The 19,939-nt window shown below is 37.1% G+C and overlaps 1 protein-coding gene across 1 annotated transcript in view; it reads right to left on the bottom strand.

Moving 5' to 3' along the window:
- Positions 1-11,987: 11,987 nt before the first annotated feature.
- The window catches only part of auh (AU RNA binding protein/enoyl-CoA hydratase), a 208,128-nt gene continuing 200,176 nt past the window's right edge, over positions 11,988-19,939 (bottom strand). Inside the window, exons 9-10 of the mRNA XM_028804872.2 lie at positions 12,726-12,773; positions 11,988-12,269 (exon numbers count right to left, since the gene is read on the bottom strand). Of these exons, the coding sequence (XP_028660705.1) occupies positions 12,192-12,269; positions 12,726-12,773 (126 nt within the window). The 3' untranslated portion in view covers positions 11,988-12,191. The remainder of the gene's footprint in view (positions 12,270-12,725; positions 12,774-19,939) is intronic.

Here is a 19,939-nt window from a genome sequence, read left to right as displayed (position 1 = left end):
GGTAATGTGAAGCACCCTTACATTAGCAACAGGATCTGCAGTTTGAATAGATACATCACATCATTCCAGTTCCACACACAGCTTATTGCACAGAGTACTGCATTTGATCCCAATAAAATCTTATGTAATTTAAAACATTTCTTTGAAGTGCCTATATTATATATATATATATATATATATATATATATATATATATATATATATATATATAATGATTACTACATCAAAGCAGAAACATCAAAGGTCTCACTTTGAATGGAAAAAAAAATCTTTTTAATGGGATTTTATGAACTTCATGAAGACTACTGATATGTTACTGAAATTAAGTGTGACCAGATATAAAATCACAAGTTTCAAAATTCTTCAGTGTTTTGAAAGGCTGGTGTGTTTATGTATTTAGCCACAAATCACATTAGTAGAATCTTGTTATTTGTTGCAACTAATTCATTCAGCCTGCCCTATGCAGGATAGTGATGGAGAGCATCTCTGGTGTACCGAATCAGTGAAGCCCAGAAAATGGATAGAAACATGATGTCACAGGAAAATCTATCATTCTTCAGCACCATCTACAGTGGGATGCATATTATAGTATTTTCCCACCACACTGTTGGATTTGATTATGACAAAATTATCTGAATTCTTCATAATTACTTTTGACATAAAGCTCCTAGTTTCCATTATCATTATAACTATCTGGTAAGCTACTCAGTCAGGTGTGGATTAAAATTCTAGTACGCTATTTAAGAACACTTTTGATTAGACCAATCACTCAGCCAATGCATCTCATCAACTTTGGAATCAGGACTCTAATTAAAAGAGAAGCACTGAAACTATTAAAAAAAAAATTAATATTTTCCTAACACACTCCATTCAATAAAACATGAAAATTCAATTAGAATTCACTTAGGAAAACACTACAACCCAATACAATAAATCAATTTTATTCAGAGATCTGTCCAAACTGACACACAAGAAATTAATGCTGAGTTATTGCTCAGTGTTTGTATCTCAGTGCCATGCTTATAACACAGTTACCAATATCTCAAAATATTACTGTTATATTTTGTTTTTGTTACATTAACTACTACTACAAATTGCTTCAGTTGTCTTCTATTTACAATTGGTATTAAAGGTTATTTTTTATTTTAAATAAAATGAAATCCAACTATAAAAAGCAGGGTTACTTGTTGATTAGAATTAGGAGGTTAATTATTATACTCTGAAAATCTAATTTTGTTTTACCATTAAATCAATCTAATTTATCCAAAACCTCATTGATATCATGCCAAAACAATAAAAATATATCCACTGAATTTTTTCGGGGGTTTATCTAAGTAAAATAATTACATTTTATTACATTTCTGTAAAGATTGTCAGTATAAGAAAAATAAATTTACATCTGAATTTTTAGAATTGTTTTACAAAAAAAAAATCCTAAATTATAGTAGAAAATAATGTGTTTGGGATAAAAATCCTGGTCTGGTAATATAAAAATTTTACTTTATGAGTGCACCCATCACTTGTTTTAACATTAATTTGTCTAACCAATAATACCTGTATCTCTTTTTCTAATGACTAGTAAGTTCATCCACTGTCCGAATCACAAAAATAATCAAACAATGGGATGCTTGTGCTAGGTCTGCCTCAACAGATATCAGATCATCATTATAATCTGGCAAAATACAGCCAAAAAGATTTAAAAACTAAATAAACTTCCTCATAATCACCCACTGCCCAGGAAAATACTGTATACTAGCTATGAACTGAGTAATCTGAAACAGCAAGACATCAAGATATTGATCTGCTTTCTTCTTCAATTTCAAATTACTGTGGCTACCTATACATATTTCTTTGGGGATTGGCATTGCATAGCCTTGATGAAAAAATATTCAAAACAGAATAAGGGGTCTAGCTGTCAAGGTGCATCGCTAAGCTAGAAAGTTCCGACTACACATACACACACAATCTCAAGGGTAAATCTAGAACATTACAGGACCTCCAGAGATACTTTAGCTGCATCAGCTGGAAACAGGCTTGCAGTATAAATATGAAGACAAGTTTACAAACTACAACAAAAATAATATATTTTTCTAGGAATTTTTTTCTGAAAAAAACTACACTGAGAATATGGTGAGTTGCAATGCACAAAATTGAGGAACACTGACAGCAACCAATAGTACTAATAAAAAAGAAAGTTTAAAATAAACCACATATTTGGTTGATGTAGAAATTAAACCCCAAATAACATCTCATTTATTGATTTTAAATTGTAAATTTTATTCAAGACTAGAATGCAATTTAGTAATATATACTAAGAAACTGATGAAGTTCAAGAATGTGAGGTTGAATGGAGAAGACTATAATACAGCATGTATGAGAATTAAATCATGTGTTATTGCTTGAATAGCAGTTGTTAACAACTTTTTAAGTTACTTCATTTTTACACTCAAAAATCACTTCACCAATTTAATACAATTGGTTCTTATAGTGTTGAAAAAATTATTATAACATTGCTAACATGCAATCATGTATAACGGCTATAACAGACAAAAGATACACAGTTGCTGCAAACTAATGTTTACATTTATCTTACAGATATTGTTAAAATAAATTGATCAAAGAAAAATCTGAAATCCTTTTTAGAATACTGCTCCACTAACCTGGTCACATCATATTTACTAAACTAAGTTAAGCATTATTGGGAACTACATGATAAGCTTCTGCATTATGAACCTATAACTACCAGCAATATTGAGATACACTGTTGCTGGTTGCCAAGAATGAAAAGGGTGCACAAGTCAAAAAGTTGTTAGGGACTCATGTAATCTGTGACCTCTTACCACTCCTAGTCTTTGGGTCTAACTAACATCCTAAGAAGAAATAGAAGTTATGTAGTGTCACACCATAGTAACGAAACAATCCCTTGCTATCCAAACCTGATTTTTTCCTGAAAGCATGTCTGACAGAGAATTTTCAGATAGCTGAAGCTAATATTCCAATTATTTCATTTGGAAAAATAATTTGTTTCCAACTCTTAATGTAATCTCTCAAAACGTTTCTTCAAATATCATTAAGACATTCAAACACCTTACATAACAGTCCATGGAGGATTTCTGCATAGCATAAAGCATTTAAAATGCCAATTAGATAATTGTTTATGACTTTAATAAACTCACAAGATTGCATATTTGTGTGCAGTATGCAAGTAAACACAACAATAGTATACAGTTTCAGATAACAATTATGTTTTCCATGTACACTGCAATATAGATGTACTGTAATATAAATAAACAATGAAAAAACAAAGTAAATGCAAAAAAAACACATCCAAGTAAAATAAGCACACATTGCAATTTTAAAAGAATGATTGCCTACCAACTGAAAAACTAAACTGCGAATAGGTGAGAGATGGAAGGTAGGTAGCTATACTATTCTCAACCTTCTCTGTTGACGTTTCATTTATTAATGGAGCAAAAGGCAACACAAAACAAAACAGCTGAGACATGACTGTACCACATGCTACATTCTCTCCCTGGACTGGAAGATAACTTTGCAACTTTTTTCAGATGCAGCTTCCAAATACGGATGTTTGATTTGGATAGTGTAAGGCGGATTAAAAAAAAAAAAATCAAGATTTGTAACAGTGGATTTTCAGATAGAGGCATTAGTGAGAAATAGTGAGGGACTCATGTATAGCTAAGTTTTTAAATACAGCAATGTAACTGATGAATGAATATATAGTGTTTGAATTGTTTTCAAAACATCAGGAAAGATGAAAACACAATAGAATTAATTGTTTTGGAACAGTGATTCCAGTCCAAATATATTAGCATAAAGGCAACCATAACAAGGGAAAAATATACAACTTGTTTTTCCACCAGAGCACACCCAAAATTGCTACGTGTACAGAGTACAGCGAGATTCTGCCCAATTCAGAACAACATACAACAGGTTATGACTCTCTCACACCATGATAAACAAGAATGTATTAAAATATGAAAATTTTACTTAATAGTGCAGGTACTATGTGCTGTCTTTAAAATATGACACTCATAAAACAGACCTTCAAACTTGTATTTTGATTTAACTCTTTTAAATAAATGCTTTAAATTGAATTACTTGTCTTTTACACCATCCAACCTCTGCTCCTCAGGGACAAGCTGACAGAGATGGGAGTAGATTTATACCTGGTGGCATGGATCGTGGACTATCTTACAGACAGATCTCAGTATGTGCGTCTCGGGAACTGCAGGTCTGATATTGTGGTCAGCAGCACAGGATAGCCGCAGGGGACTGTACTTTCTCCGGTCCTGTTCAGCCTATATACATCGGACTTCCAATACAACTCAGAGTCCTGCCATGTGCAAAAGTTCGCTGACAACACTGCTATCGTGGGCTGCATCAGGAGTGGGAAGAAGGAGAAGTATAGGAATCTAATCAAGGACTTTGTTAAATGGTGCGACTCAAACCACCTACAACTGAACACCAGCAAAACCAAGGAGCTTGTGGTGGATTGTAGGAGGCCCAGGCCCCTCATGGACCCTGTGATCATCAGAGGTGACTGTGTGCAGAGGGTGCAGACCTATAAATACCTGGAAGTGCAGCTGGATGATAAATTGGACTGGACTGCCAATACTGATGCTCTGTGCAAGAAAGGACAGAGCCAAGTATACTTTCTTAGAAGGCTGCCGTCCTTCAACATCTGCAATAAGATGCTGCAGATGTTCTATCAGACGGTTGTGGCGAGTGCCCTCTTCTACACGGTGGTGTGCTGGGGAGGCAGCATAAAGAAGAGGGACACCCCACGCCTGGACAAACTGGTGAGGAAGGGAGGCTCTAATTGTTGGCACGGAGCTGGACAGTTCGACATCTGTGGCAGAGCGACAGGCGCTGAGCAGGCTCCTGTCAATCATGGAGAATCCACTGCATCCACTGAACAGTATCATCTCCAGATAGAGGAGCAGCTTCAGCGACAGACTGCTGTCACTGTCCTGCTTCACCGACAGACTGAGGAGATCATTCCTCCCCCACACTATGCAACTCTTCAATTCCACCCGGGGGAGTAAATGTTAACATTATACAAAGTTACTGTCTGTTATACCTGCATTTTTATCACTCTTTAATTTAATATTGTTTTTTATCAGTATGCTGCTGCTGGAGTATGTGAATTTCCCCTTGGGGATTAATACAGTATCTATCTATCTTTATTACATGGAAGAAAAATACTCTTAGAAGCTAAGTAATTTCCTTTACTTATACTGTAATTGTCTTTCTTATATTGTTATTATTACAAAACAACAACTACTTATGAAGGAACAGTTTCACAACTTTACCAGTGGCTTTCACAATACAATGTGTGTAGACAATTTGAAATCGCATTTGGGAGCAGTACTTTAAAACAGAATACATAACTCAACAATTTCTGCCAGACATGACATAATTCAGTTCAAACCTGTACAGCACATAAATCTCTTGACTTAAATTACAAAAATAAATTTACCTAGGATTAAACCCTACATTAAAGAGATGTCTTTAAGCACCCACTTTCCTTAGTCACATCATCAGTCTGAGTATGTCTCTGTCTGGCAGTTTATATCCTATGAGTATATATTTTTCATCTATTTATTAAGTATGGCTGGGGATAATATATTGTATATATTGCAAAGGGAACAAGGTATACTATACTCATAAAAAGTAGAAATATATAAATTCTTTTTATTCAGAAAAGGGTTAATCTTTGTCTTTTTCCTTATTTTTGGGCAATTCTTTTATGTGAGTAAAGAGTTATAAATGGGACCAATCTGTGAAAAATGTATTTAACAAATACTCTACAGTTGTGCTTGAAAGTTTGTGAACCCTTTAGAATCTATATATATAATTCACTAAGCCGACAGGGCACACAAGACCACCATGGGATATGCACGACATAGCCACGCAACTCTAAGACCATGGGATACGACGACAACTCACAGAGCCACGCCCGCCAACACTAAGAATTCACTAAGTCTATGGCAAGCAAGACGCATGTAAGACAGAGCCACGCCCGCCAACAATTCGAGCGAGAGTGAAAGCATTTGCCAAGAATGTTTTCATTAATCAAGAACGAAAGACCGAGGTTCGAAGACGATCACATACCGTCGTAGTTCCGACCATCAACGATGACGACTGGCAATCCGGCGGCGTTATTCCCATGACCCGCTGGGCAGCCAACCGGGTAACCAAAGTCTTTGGGTTCCAGGGGGAGTAAGGGTGCAAAGCAGAAACTTAAAGGAACTGATGGAAGGGCACCACCAGGTGTGGAGCCTTTCACGTAATTTGACTCAACACGGGAAGCCTCACCCGGCCCGGACATGGAGAGGACTGACAAATTGATAGCTCTTTCTCGATTATGTGGGTGGTGGTGCATGGCCATTCTTAGTTGGTGGAGCGATTTGTCTGGTTAATTCCGATAACGAAAGAGACTCCCTCCTGCTAAATAGTTACACGACGCCCGAGCGGTCGGCGTCCAACTTCTTAGAGAGACAAGTGGCTTTCAGCCACGTGAGATTGAGCAATAACTGGTCTGTGATGCCCTTAGATGTCCGGTGCTGCACGCGCACTAGACTGAATGGATCAACATGTGTCTACCCAGCGCAGAGAGGCGTAGGTAAGCCGTTGAACCACATTCGTGATGGAGACCGGGGCTTGCAATTGTTCCCCACGAACGAGGAATTCCTAGTAAGTGCGGGTCATACGCTCGCACTGATTAAGTCCCTGCCCTTTGTACAACCCCCGTCGCTGCTACCATGGTCGGGTGACTTAGTGGATTATATATAGAAAAGCAGCCGGAACCGCAAAGAACAATGAAAAGTCAACGTGGCTCAGAGGTGCATGTGGACTGTAGCAGAGACAAAAGCGACTGAGGCGGTGTTTGGAAAATGAAAAGTCAACGTGACTCACAGGTGCATGTGGACTGTACACTGATGAAAGCGACTCAGGTGAGGAGTTATGAGCAGGCAGTGCGTACTAACAGTGACTAAGAAATCAGCAGACTAGAATGGCGGGGGGGCCGGGGTGGACGTCCTTCCCCTCTCCCCCCGTTCCGCCCTCCGCGCCCGAGCGCCGTCCATCTCCGTCCCTCGCTCTGGGAGGTGGAGGCGTGATGGCGGTCCTCCAGTTTTCAGTCACGGACAATTGTATGATGCCCTCTCCAGAGTTCCATCTTTTCATTCACCTACAGTCGTATCCTCAAACCCACCCCATTTGGACAATTGTGTCTTTCAGGAAGTGTTCACCCATCAATACATAATTATGCGGCGTATGCTACGCCGCGGGTTGGCTAGTTTTCTATATTTCTGCATAAATATGACCTAAAATGTCATCAGATTTTCACTGAAGTCCTAAAAGTAGATAAAGAGAAACCAGTTAAATGAGACAAAAATATTATACTTGGTCATTTATTTATTAAGGAAAATGATCGAATATTACATATTTGTGAGTGGCAAAAATATGTGAACCTTTGCTTTCAGTATCTGGTGTGACCCCCCCCCCCCCTGCAGCAATAACTGCAACTAAACGTTTCCGGTAACTGTTGATTAGTCCTGCACACCGGCTTGGAGGAATTTTAGCCCATTCCTCCGTACAGAACAGCTTCAACTCGGGGATGTTGGTGGGTTTTCTCACATTAACTGCTCGCTTCAGGTCCTTCCACAACATTTCAATTGGATTAAGGTCAGGACTTTGACTTGTCCAATCCAAAACATTAACTTTATTCTTCTTTAACCATTCTTTGGTAGAACGACGTGTGTGCTTAGGGTCGTTGTCTTGATGCATGACCCACCTTCTCTTGAGATACAGTTCATGGACAGATGTCCTGACATTTTCCTTTAGAATTCTCTGATATAATTCAGAATTCATTGTTCCATCAATAAAGTCAAGCCGTTCTGGCACAGATGCAGCAAAACAGGCCCAAACCATGAAACTACCACCACCATGTTTCACAGATGGGATAAAGTTCTTTATTCTGGAATACAGTGTTTTCCTTTCTCCAAACATAGAACTTTTTGGTTTAAATGAAAAGCGTTATTTTGGTTTCATCCGTCCACAAACATTCTTCCAATAGCCTTCTGGTTTGTCCATGTGATCTTTAGCAAACTGCAGAGGAGCAGCAGTGTTTTTTTGGAGAGCAGTGGCTTTCTCCTTGCAACCCTGCCATGCACACCATTGTTGTTCAGTGTTCTCCTGATGGTGGACTCATGAACATGAACATTAGCCAATGTGAGACAGGCCTTCAGTTGCTTATAAGTTACCCTGGGGTCCTCTGTGACCTCGCCGACTATTACACGCCTTGCTCTTGGAGTGATCTTTGTTGGTCGACCACTCCTGGGGAGGGTAACAATGGTCTTGAATTTCCTCCATTTGTACACAATCTGTCTGACTGTGGATTGGTGGAGTCTAAACTCTTTAGAAATGGTTTTGTAACCTTTTTCAGCCTGATGAGCATCAACAACTCTTTTTCTGAGGTCCTCAGAAATCTCCTTTGTTCGTGCCATGATACACTTCCACAAACATGTGTTGTGAAGAGCAGACTTTGATAGATCCCTGTTCTTAAATTACACAGGGTGCCCACTCACACCTGATTGTCATCCCACTGATTGAAAACACCTGACTCGAATTTCATCTTCAAACTAACTGCTAATCCTGGAGGTTCACATACTTTTGCCACTCACAAATATGTAATATTCGATCATTTTCCTTAATAAATAAATGACCAAGTATAATATTTTTATACTTTTAGGACTTGAGTGAAAATGTGATGATGTTTTAGGTCATATATATGCAGAAATATAGAAAATTCTAAAGGGTTCACAAACTTTCAAGCACAACTGTATTTAATGTGTACTCTGTTTTAGCCAGTTAATCACAAATATATTGTTAAAATAATCTCCAGTTAAAAGTGACCTTCTTAAGTTAGCACTTACCAGTTAAACATTAAATTGTGTATGACTCTTTTGAGCTTTTATCACAGCTAGTAGAAATAGAATATATTGTAATTTTAAGAACCTGTTACTGTAAGAATGAAGAAATCAAGCTCTGTCTCAAACTTTTAGGACTCCACTTATTAAATACTGCTAAGTATGGACTGGTTTATTAACAAGTCGATAACATACAATGATGATCAACATTTCAGAAAGCATTTTATAAGGTGCCATATGAGATCTCAGGGTATTGTGTGTAGTAGGATGCAAAAATTAGCTCAGACACAGGAAGCAGAGTGTTATGATGCGAGGAACCCTACCAGAATTAGTTGATGTTAAGACTGTTGTCCCACAGGTGTCAGTGCTAGTGCCTCGGTTATTTTTAATATTATATATATTATATATATATACAGTGATCCCTCGCTATATCGCGCTTCCCCTTTCGCGGCTTCACTCTATCGTGGATTTTATATGTAAGCATATTTAAATATATATCGCGGATTTTTTGCTGGTTCGCGGATTTCTGTGGACAATGGGTCTTTTAATTTCTGGTACATGCTTCCTCAGTTGGTTTGCCTAGTTGATTTCATACAAGGGACGCTATTGGCAGATGGCTGAGAAGCTACCCAACGTACTTTTCTCTCTCTCTTGCGCTGACTTTTTCTGATCCTGACATAGGGGGATTGAGCAGGGGGGCTGTTCGCACACCTAGACGATACGGACGCTCGTCTAAAAATGCTGAAAGATTATCTTCACGTTGGCTACCTTCTGTGCAGCTGCTTCGTGAAGCGACATGCTGCACAGTGCTTCGCATACTTAAAAGCACGAAGGGCACGTATTGATTTTTTTATCTGTCTCTCTCTATCTCTGTCTGCTCCTGACGGAGGGGGTGTGAGCTGCCGCCCTTCAACAGCTTTGTGCCGTGGTGCTTCGCATACTTAAAAGCAAACAGCCCTATTGATTTGTTTGCTCCTTTGAAGAGGAAGATATGTTTGCATTCTTTTAATTGTGAGACAGAACTGTCATCTCTGTCTTGTCATGGAGCACAGTTTAAACTTTTGAAAAAGAGACAAATGTTTGTTTGCAGTGTTTGAATAACGTCCCTGTCTCTCTACAACCTCCTGTGTTTCTGCGCAAATCTGTGACCCAAGCATGACAATATAAAAATAACCATATAAACATATGGTTTCTACTTCGCGGATTTTCTTATTTTGCGGGTGGCTCTGGAACGCAACCCCCGCGATGGAGGAGGGATTACTGTATATATATATATATATATATATATATATATATATATATAAACGATATGGATGGGAATACAAATAACAAGCCGGTTAAGTTTGCAGATATTACCAAAATGAGTGGATTGGCAGTTAATCTAGAATCTATTGAATCATTACAGAGTAACTTGGACAGCATACAAGCTTGGGCAGATTTGTGGCAGATGAAATTTAACGTAAAGTTTTACACATATAAAGTAAGAATGTTAAGTTTAAATACACAATGGGAAGTCTGAAAATTGAAAGTACACCTTATGAGAAGGATTTAGGCATCATAATAGACTCAAAAATATCAACTGTCAGACAGTATTCAGTAGCCTTTAAGAAGACTAACCGGATGTTAGGTTATATAGCGCTCTGATTTGGGGAGTACAAGTGCAACGAGGTGATGCTGAAGCTTTATATTGCACTGGTTAGACCTCACCTGGCGTACTATGTGAAGTGTTGGTCTCCAGGCTATAAAAGGCCATAGCAGCACTAGAAAAAGTCCAAAGAATTACGACTAGGCTGATTCCAGGGCTACAGGGAATGAGTTATGAGGAAAAATTAAAAGAGCTGAGCCATTTCAGTTTAAACAAAAGAAGATTAAGTGAAGATATCATTGAAGTGTATAAAAGTATGAAGGAAATTAGTACAATGGATATTTTAAAAGGAGTTCATCAAGAACATGAGGACACAGTTGGAAACTTGTTAGGGGGTATATTTCGCACAAACATTAGGAAGTTTTTCTTTACATAGAGAACCACAGACACATTGAATAAGTTACCAAGTACTGTGGCAGACAGTAGGACAAAAGGGACTTTTAAAAATAGCCTTGATGTTATTTTGGAAGAATTAAATGGATGAACCTGGCGAGCTTTGTTGGACTGAATGACCTGTTCTCATCTAGACTGTTCTAATGGTAGCAGAAAATGCAAATGGCAAATCAAATATTTCAGATAGAATTCAAGGAGACTATCGATTTTAGTCCTTTTACTCTTTTTTTTTTCTTTTTTTAAAAGAATGACAACAACTTGGAAATAGCAGGTGTTTCTTCTAGGTGACATTACATATAAGATGTAGAACAACAATATAGCTAATAGAATGCCTTAGAAGAGACAACAACTTCTTTAAATACTTCACTTGGGACTTGCAGTGCTCACTTGGTGTCACTTATACCTTGATGAACTTTAATGTTGATTAAACAATATTGTATTGCTTATGTATTGTGTTTTCCACCAAAACAAAACAAGCAAACTGAATTAAAGTAATTATGATAAACTAATTTTGTGCTATGTTTAAAGGAGAAAGGTCAATACGTTTTACAACAGTTCACTATATAAAGTAAAACCTACAATCTGTTTATGTTTAAACATTAAGGGAATAAAACCATTGTAAACAGTTATGTTATTCAACACTTTTTATTACTATTATAATTATTGTTCACAAGCACTAATAATTATACTGTTTTTCCATAAAAATAATTCAGCAGTTATGAATGATGGATAAATTGCTTTATTTATATATCTACATTTTATTTCATTTGCATTTCTTTGCTATATTACTAAAATATGAATTTTCAAAAAGAAATAAATTCTGCTAACAGCAGGACTTTATGAATGTAGTAAATTATTGGGGATGAAAGAAAAAGAAAGCTATTAAAATAAAATGAAGATAAACTGTATTTTCTAACCCTGAAATAAATGTTTTATTGGTTATTCCTAAATGATTTTTCAATGAAATGTGGAATGCAGCAGAAAGCAAACTCATGTTAGTTTGAAAAATTTATTTACATTCCTGCTGGTTTAACACTTTTGTCCTAAACTAGAGCCAGATACTTACATTATTAATTTGACCTTTTACATTTGAGGAATATAGATATTTAAAGCTTTAGCAGTTTTATGACCAGCATTGTACTGTTTAAATATGACAGCACCAGTTGTGGAATATGAAGCTTTGTTTAAAATTACTAAATTTATTCTCCTTTAAAACGAGGTGGTCTTTTCTCTTTGAATGCATTTAGACCTTCAATTCTGTCCTTTGTTGGGATCACCTAAACATAAGGAAAAGATGCATTATTATTTATTTCTTTCAAAAATATCTTCCATAAAAGAAAACCAAAGATTTTATACAGCACCTTTCACAATGAGTTATATAAAAAGTAACTTTAAAAATCAAACAATGATTTACTGAAAGCATTACAGAATAAAGGGTAAAAAAGAGAAACAAATTATACAGCACTGACAAGAACATAAAGTAATTGAACTTTAAAAACAAATGTATTCATTTTATCGCTCAATCTACTGATTAGGCAAGTACATATAAAAAAAGAACTGTCCACACAAAAGCACACATAAATGAGCAAAGGACAGGTTGTATAAAAAAGGTAATTAAAAGAACTGTCTTTTGGAATGGTAACAACAGTAAGTGAATAATACAACTAGAAAAGGAGTATTGTGAGAGCAGCTGGCAGAACATTTTAAGGCCCTGTAACTTTGTCCATAAATACCTGAGCATAACATGCTTCTTCAATTGCTAAACCCGTTGCCAAGTCAACCTAAGAATAAAGAACAACATTTCAGTTTAATGCTTACAATTTTGCTAACTGGGGGTCAGTCTTCCAACATAATTATGTAATTGCTGTCACAAGTTAATGGACGGTTTTGGTAATTGATTTTCTCTCTTTTATGGCCACATAATCCTTTGTTAAAAAGAAATAAGATTGTTCCAGAAATATACAGTAAATTGCTACTGATGTTCACTCTACATTGCAGAATAATACAATTTTTTTAATAGTTTTCCTTATTTGCAAGAGTACCTAATGTTCAGCCATTTAGATATATATTAGTTAACTGCCTTTTTGAATAAGCCAATTATATTGCTCATCTCTTCCTTTGTACCATGTTATTAATGTATGGATTGCAGTAATTGAGGGGAAGACACCACATTTTTCTTCTGCCTGCAACAGTTCATAGGTACTTATGTGAAATTTCCAAGCACTCCAAGATATATATTAACTAAATTCTAATAGTATGTTAAAGTCCACTTAAAACTTTGCTGGAGATATAATTTTATGTAAGGGCCATGTTAACCACATGAATCACTCCTAGAATTAACTTTTTTTTATTGACGCTTTCAAGTACCACAAATACCATATGAAATTTAATTAAAACGAATGACAAACAGTACAATTTTCTATAATTTTTCATTTTGAGAAAAACTTCAATATTGAATGATGGACAAAGTGAATCAATTTAATTTAATACAGCTTCTTAAATCCACATTAATAAAATGGTAAATGTCTGTGTATCCAGTTTCTATGTCTGTCATTCTAAAAGATGGTGTGTCACAAACATTTTTTAGTAATAAAATACAATGCATTTTATTTTATTCAAATACATGGCACATCACAAATATTAACACTGCTTTTATGAATCCCATACCAACTGGCATATAACAGAAACATAAGCATTGCATGGCGCACTGCAAAAGTTAGCCCATCTTGATTGCTTAGATTTCAAACAGGGTAGCCAGCTAATTATAATTCTACAATACTGCATCTTCAAGAATAAACATGAGAAAATGCTTATAGTGAACATCTCACTGAAGTTATAAGCATTCTGCATACAATTATTTCTGACATTTATGTAACATTAAAAGTGCATTTGATATAATTTGGTGTTATTATAATTGATAATACCATTGGTAGGAAAGGGACTTGATGAAACTGCCAGCTTATATGTTGACAGAAATTACAAAAGCCCATTTTAAACATAGAAATGTTTGGTATTCTTTTGACAAGATCACAAATCTTCACTCAGTAAGCATCAATCAAGACAGTCTTAATCTGGGTATACATAACTTACTTGGCATGTACAATATTCAGACATACAGCTACAAAAAGCAGAAATATGTGAAGAGACAATGGTAACAATATTGTTTGCAATAGTTAAAAAGAGAAAAAAAAAAGACAACTCAATTTTCTCTCATATTTCACAAATACTACAACTGGTATGCAGCAAAAATGTCATACTGGCCAAGCAAACAATATAAAATATACAATGCATTTGGTTTTTATTAGATGCTATCACAAGAACAATGAACAAGTAGAAGTAGCAATCCCAGGTTTTTCCTTTTTACATATTACTTTTTAATGCAGTAAATTCAGTTTGACAAAAGGCTTGGAAAAAAGGAGCATAATAGAAGAAAATTAATTTAAACTGTCTCAGTTGCAGTGAAGCTCTGTGTATTCACATGATAATTGTCATTTTAGTCCTTTTCAATTTTACTTTGCGTCACAGCTTTTTTGGTCATATATGCCTCTCTCATACACCATACAACACCTCATACAGTTTACAATCCATAATGGCCAATGAGTACCATAACTGTTATGCCAGTTTATCTGTGGTTAACACAACCAAATCACCACTGGTCTCTCCATCCAACAGGTTTATAAATTTATAGGGTCATTATTGTCATGTGTGCAGAGTAAAGTTAAAATGTATACTTGCATGTGCTAAACAATATATCAACAATGTGAAAGATGCTCCCTATGTTTTTCCAAAATAGCTGTGCTGTCTAAGTGTACACATTACACCAATTTGAAAAAGTTTGTTCTCAACAACTTCGGACTACTCCTCAAGCCAAGTATACCTTTTACAAACCTATTTACAACAGTGAAAGCCCTAAGGAGAGCTTCTCCCAACACATTAACTACACATGGATATCCCCCAAGCTCTTTCATGCCTTTTGCCTCTCTACCTACAACACTCTTTTGAACTTTTTTTTTTTTTTTTTAAACAATGATCTTCAAGCTTTCTATCCCAAACTGGCTTTCAAGTTCAAGTTCAAGTTCAATACTTTTCTCAGCTCTACCATACTTTTGATCATGTGAACAAGATTACTAGCATAATCTCCCATAGACCTGATTTGCTTTATCACTGCCTTTCAGCATAAGAGCCAGAATGGACTCAGAATACTATATAGCCCCAGTGAAATCCACCTCTTTTTATGTTAAAACTTTATCCTGAAATATCAGCCTCTATTTTGTGCATCTTTATATAAATACAATTATTGATCTTAACCGCATAACCTTTTTAATGCTATTAAGATTATAATCATACTAACTGTGTTACCTGGCTTCCCCTGGGAAATGTACAAGGACAACAGGCCTGTTTGTTTATTTATTTTTAACCAGGGGCTATTATTATTAGTTCACTGGAGCACCTCATGAATGTGAGTTTAAGTGTATGAATTTCCCCTTCGGATTAATAAAGTATCTATCTATCTATCTAACTCTGGAATATGCTACAATTTGTATTGAGTAAAAAAAATCCTGGAACAGATCAATTTCTGCTTGGCTTTCTTCGTTCATAGTCATTACAAAGCACAATTTTACAGGAAACTGTATTGATTTGAATCAAAACTGGAAATTAGTAGGAACAGTGTGAATTTTGGGTATAAATATAATTTCACCCCATACCAGATCCTGTAAATGATAGCATCAAGCAGATTTGAACGTAACAGTTTGTTCTGTAATCTTGTACCATTGCAAAGTTTTGCAGGGTTTAGATTAAAAGCAATACTGTATGCTCTGAAACGTGGTTTACTTTAACTTATTACATACAGCACTGACTTAGAACTTAATTTTAATAGGGGTGTATGATTATGACAAAATTAATAATCGACAGTTATTGTATTTCATATTACAATTGCAATTATTAATTTCAATTAACAATACAATGAAAAATGCACCTTGTCTTGCCTACTGCTTATCCTGGATTGTCTTTTTTACGCACAGTACAGTACAATACAACCTTCATTATGCAGGGAAACACTGAAAATATTAATATGAAATTGATAAATGCTGGATTAGTTAAAAATGAAAAGTTTAGTGTTTAATAGCGTTTTTATTTGCTACTGTAAAGATACAGCACAATTATAAATAAGACTGACATACAAATAATATAATAAAGTGCAATTATAACAGAACCATTCCTCCTCTTTTAATGTTCCTTTTGAAAAAACATTCATTCATCACCATCACTCGCCATTCAAAAATTAAATATGTGGAAAAAAGTAAACATGGGAATGCTAAATTGGTGTTCTGCTGTAGTAAAAAAAAAATTGAATGTGTATGTAAAAATTAAACTACATGATAAAATCTTGAATGACAATAATGTAAGATTAAGAAGTTAATCTAAACAAAAGCTGATAGCTGTGGTGTACTGGTATATAAAATAATTAAATGTAACAATATTAGTAAGATTGTTAAGTATTTAGAGAGTAATATATTGTTATATGCTGCTACCAGGCTCAGTCCTTGAGTAGTGGCATCCCAGTTTTTTGTGGAAATTTTGTAATGAAAGGTGCACTCATTTACAGAGGCAGCATTGCAAACATCTTCTGTTCAGCATATATTCCCAATCAGTATAATGAAACATTATGCTCATACATGCTTCCATAGTTCTAGTCAAGTTCAAATTGGTTGTTGATGCATAATGCACTACTTGTTTTAAGATCCATTTTGATTTTGGGATGTCATTTGTAATACAGGGAATGCAACATGTCTTTGGGGGAACAATTCTGGAGTGGATGACTTCTTTTACCCTGACTGTTGATCAGTTTTTAAAACCTTCATTTCAAACAGTTTTATTCACAGATTTGTCTTTTGATAAACAAAGCATGACGACTACTGTCATCTGATTTTACTTTTGCTAGTCTGCGGTACATAGATATACATTAGCATAAACAGGTAATTAATGGTTATGTGTGTTGCGGATGTAAAGCTCCTTGTTGCTGCTTGCTTTCATGAACTCTTCACAATGGACTAAATGGCTGAATGAATGTTTGCCTGCAGTGGTTTTAAATAGTTTCTACAGTACATTTTTGAGGAAGAAGAGAGGAGAGGCTGGGAGCATGTACTGATAAGTGCATTGTTGGACCCACCACATGACAAAAAACATGGATTGGAACCAGAGTGCAGCGGGTGACACCTCAGCACCACAATGGGACAGTAAGAGGCTTTTTTTTTTTTTTTTTTTTAGTGGCTGGAGTACCAATCCTGCCACCAACCCCCATCAAAATATTTCCAGATTACCAACAATTCTCTTCATTTTGGTACTTAAACATCTAAAATATGTCAGATGATCTAGGTTCAACATTACTTATACTCCTAAATTTTTCTCAAACCTGTTGCAGACAAAAAAGAAATATATTCACATTTTTAAAAAAATGTTGTCTAGGATCAGACTTTAAACAATGTGTTTACAATTTACTATGCAGTTAGCCCATTGATGGAGTGCTTCTGTATATGCAAAGGGCCGGTACACTATGTGTTAAAATGGTGTTTTAAAATGAAGAGCAAAAAGTGCAGAGTAGTAGATACAATTGTCTTGACACAATTTCTGTGGCTTCTCTATTAGAAATCTGAGAGCTACTATCGAAGACTGGTGTTTCTCCCTTTGAATTTGCAGCACAGTGACTGAATGTGCTGAGAAGTGGGGAAGTGCATGGCACCATGTGAAATGGGGGAAGCACCTAACCATGAACACTGTCACATCTGACTCGTTCTCTTAGTTCAAGGTGGACAACTGACTAAAGACTCCACCGCAAAAGTATACAATGCTCCTTGTAATATCACATTAGAGAGAAGCAGCATGTAACGTTTCCTCAGTAAGTAATAATGTTAAGCTCTGGGAAAGTAGTGTGGCTGGTTGAATTTTTTACTTGCTCCGAGCCAGCAGGTGGCAGTGATGTGCAAACTGTAGTGCAAAGTAGGCGGGTGAACACTGGGTCCCTCAGGGTCATTATTTTGTGCTCCTAAGAAACAGTTTATTCTTGTATTATTAATTTATTATTGTATTTTTTTATATGTATTATTTTTCTTCTTATTATTATTATTATTATTGTTGTTGTTGTTATTAGCAAGGCCGGCAAATTGAACACTTGTATTGAGCTATTGTATTAGTCATAACCTGCATGTCTTTTTCCATACGAACAACTGTAAACCTACTTTTGCCGACCCATGTGTGTGTGTCTATATTGTGAGATGTTTTAACTCCTTTGAGACCCTCTCCAACAGGGCGACATGCTGAAATGCAACTGACACGTCTGTTGAGGGCTGCTTGTCAGTTACTGAGGCAACCGCAGGTTCACACCTCCACAGAGGCAAGCTCACTGCCTCCTCGGGTGTCTGTTGCCCGATGGATGATGCAGGGAACATTATAACTTGGCCACTGAACTGGTTCTGGCCAGTTTGCTGTGTTTATGTATAGCAGAGCAGTAGTTCTTGTTTCAATAAATAATCTTGATGTTCCTATTTCGAGTGGAATAAAGCTTGTTTTCCTGGAGTCCTTAGACACAGCCTTGTGTTTTGGGTACTAGGCAGCAACTCACACATCACATGGTACCAGAAGTGGGGTCTTGCACCAATGGAACCCGAAGAGGCACATTAGATCCCACTATCGGCAGAGCAAGATGAGGCTACTCTGGGTGCTCCTGTCTTTGTGTGCCCCAGGGACGTGCTGGCTTTTTGATTATGACTTCCTGAACCAGCAGATCCTCCTCTGTGCAGCTATGAGCCCAGTGGCCAAGGGATGCCAGTTCTGTCTGTGGTGGATTGACCTGGATCGCCCTATATGAGGAGAGGTCCAGGACTTGGTGGACCGGATTTGGTTCTGTGGGGACACCTTAGAGCGCACTGTAGAGAAGCTCGTTACTGACGCAGACCTGTCAGGGATAGACAAGGACCTTTGTAATGAGATGCTCCGAAATGATGTACACTTGCTGTTAGACTTGAAACATAGACTGGAGGGTGCCCAAGCCACCTGGAAGTGGAGGGGCTACTCAGACTTGGTCCCGACTTCAATCCAACCAGCACAGCCCCACCAGATGACCAATCACCAAAGCTATGGGCTGCAGCCCCCACCTTCAACTAAGGGGCCGCCTCTTCTCAGGACAGCTGCTGCTAATCCCTGCCGCAACTCCTCCTAGGCCAGCACAGGCCCTAGGGTTACCAACACCACGGGTGGAAGACGCCATCGTAGGAACTCCATAGGGGGGACGAAGCGCAGGTGCTTTCACTGTAATCAACCAGGACATCTGTCTTGGGAGTGCTGCCTCCCACCTGCACTAACGATGGATATCAGTCTGGCCCAGGCATTCGGCTCATAAGTTTCCCCCAAGATGTTAGAGAAGAACAATTTTAAGGTCTCTATTAAGTTGGCCAGAAATGAAATCCCAGCACTGTTGGACTCTTGTAGCGACCTCTGTGTAGTCCACCGTGACTTGCACTGGCAGACCCCTTATACGACCACAGACCAGGTGAACATCCACTGCATCAATGGGAATGTTAAAACATATAAGACCATCTTTAAGGTTTGGACTGCTATATCAGACACTTCACCCTGGCCTCTTAATAGGGAAGATGAATGCACTTTTCCCATGGGTGTTGGCCACATGCAGAGTGCCTCCTTCTGTAGTAAATAGAGAGCAGCTCACTGCTGACAACGCCAATAAAGGAGCTGGGTTTTAAATTGAACCTGTGTTGTCCAGTGAGATGGGAGACAGATCCTCAAGAGAGAACCCAGGACAGCGGTCGGACTTTACTCCTCCGTCGCTTGTGCTGGCAACCTCCCCAGACCAGACGCCCGCTATGGACCTCGACAAAGCAGCAGCGTGGGGTTAGCACGATGCTGTATCAGGTGCAGAAGAAGCAGAGAC

This window comes from Erpetoichthys calabaricus, chromosome 7, assembly GCF_900747795.2.
Source record: "Erpetoichthys calabaricus chromosome 7, fErpCal1.3, whole genome shotgun sequence".
NCBI classification, from domain to species: domain Eukaryota; kingdom Metazoa; phylum Chordata; class Cladistia; order Polypteriformes; family Polypteridae; genus Erpetoichthys; species Erpetoichthys calabaricus.
Note: the sequence above shows the minus strand (reverse complement) of the source record. Positions and strands in the feature narration are given on the sequence as shown.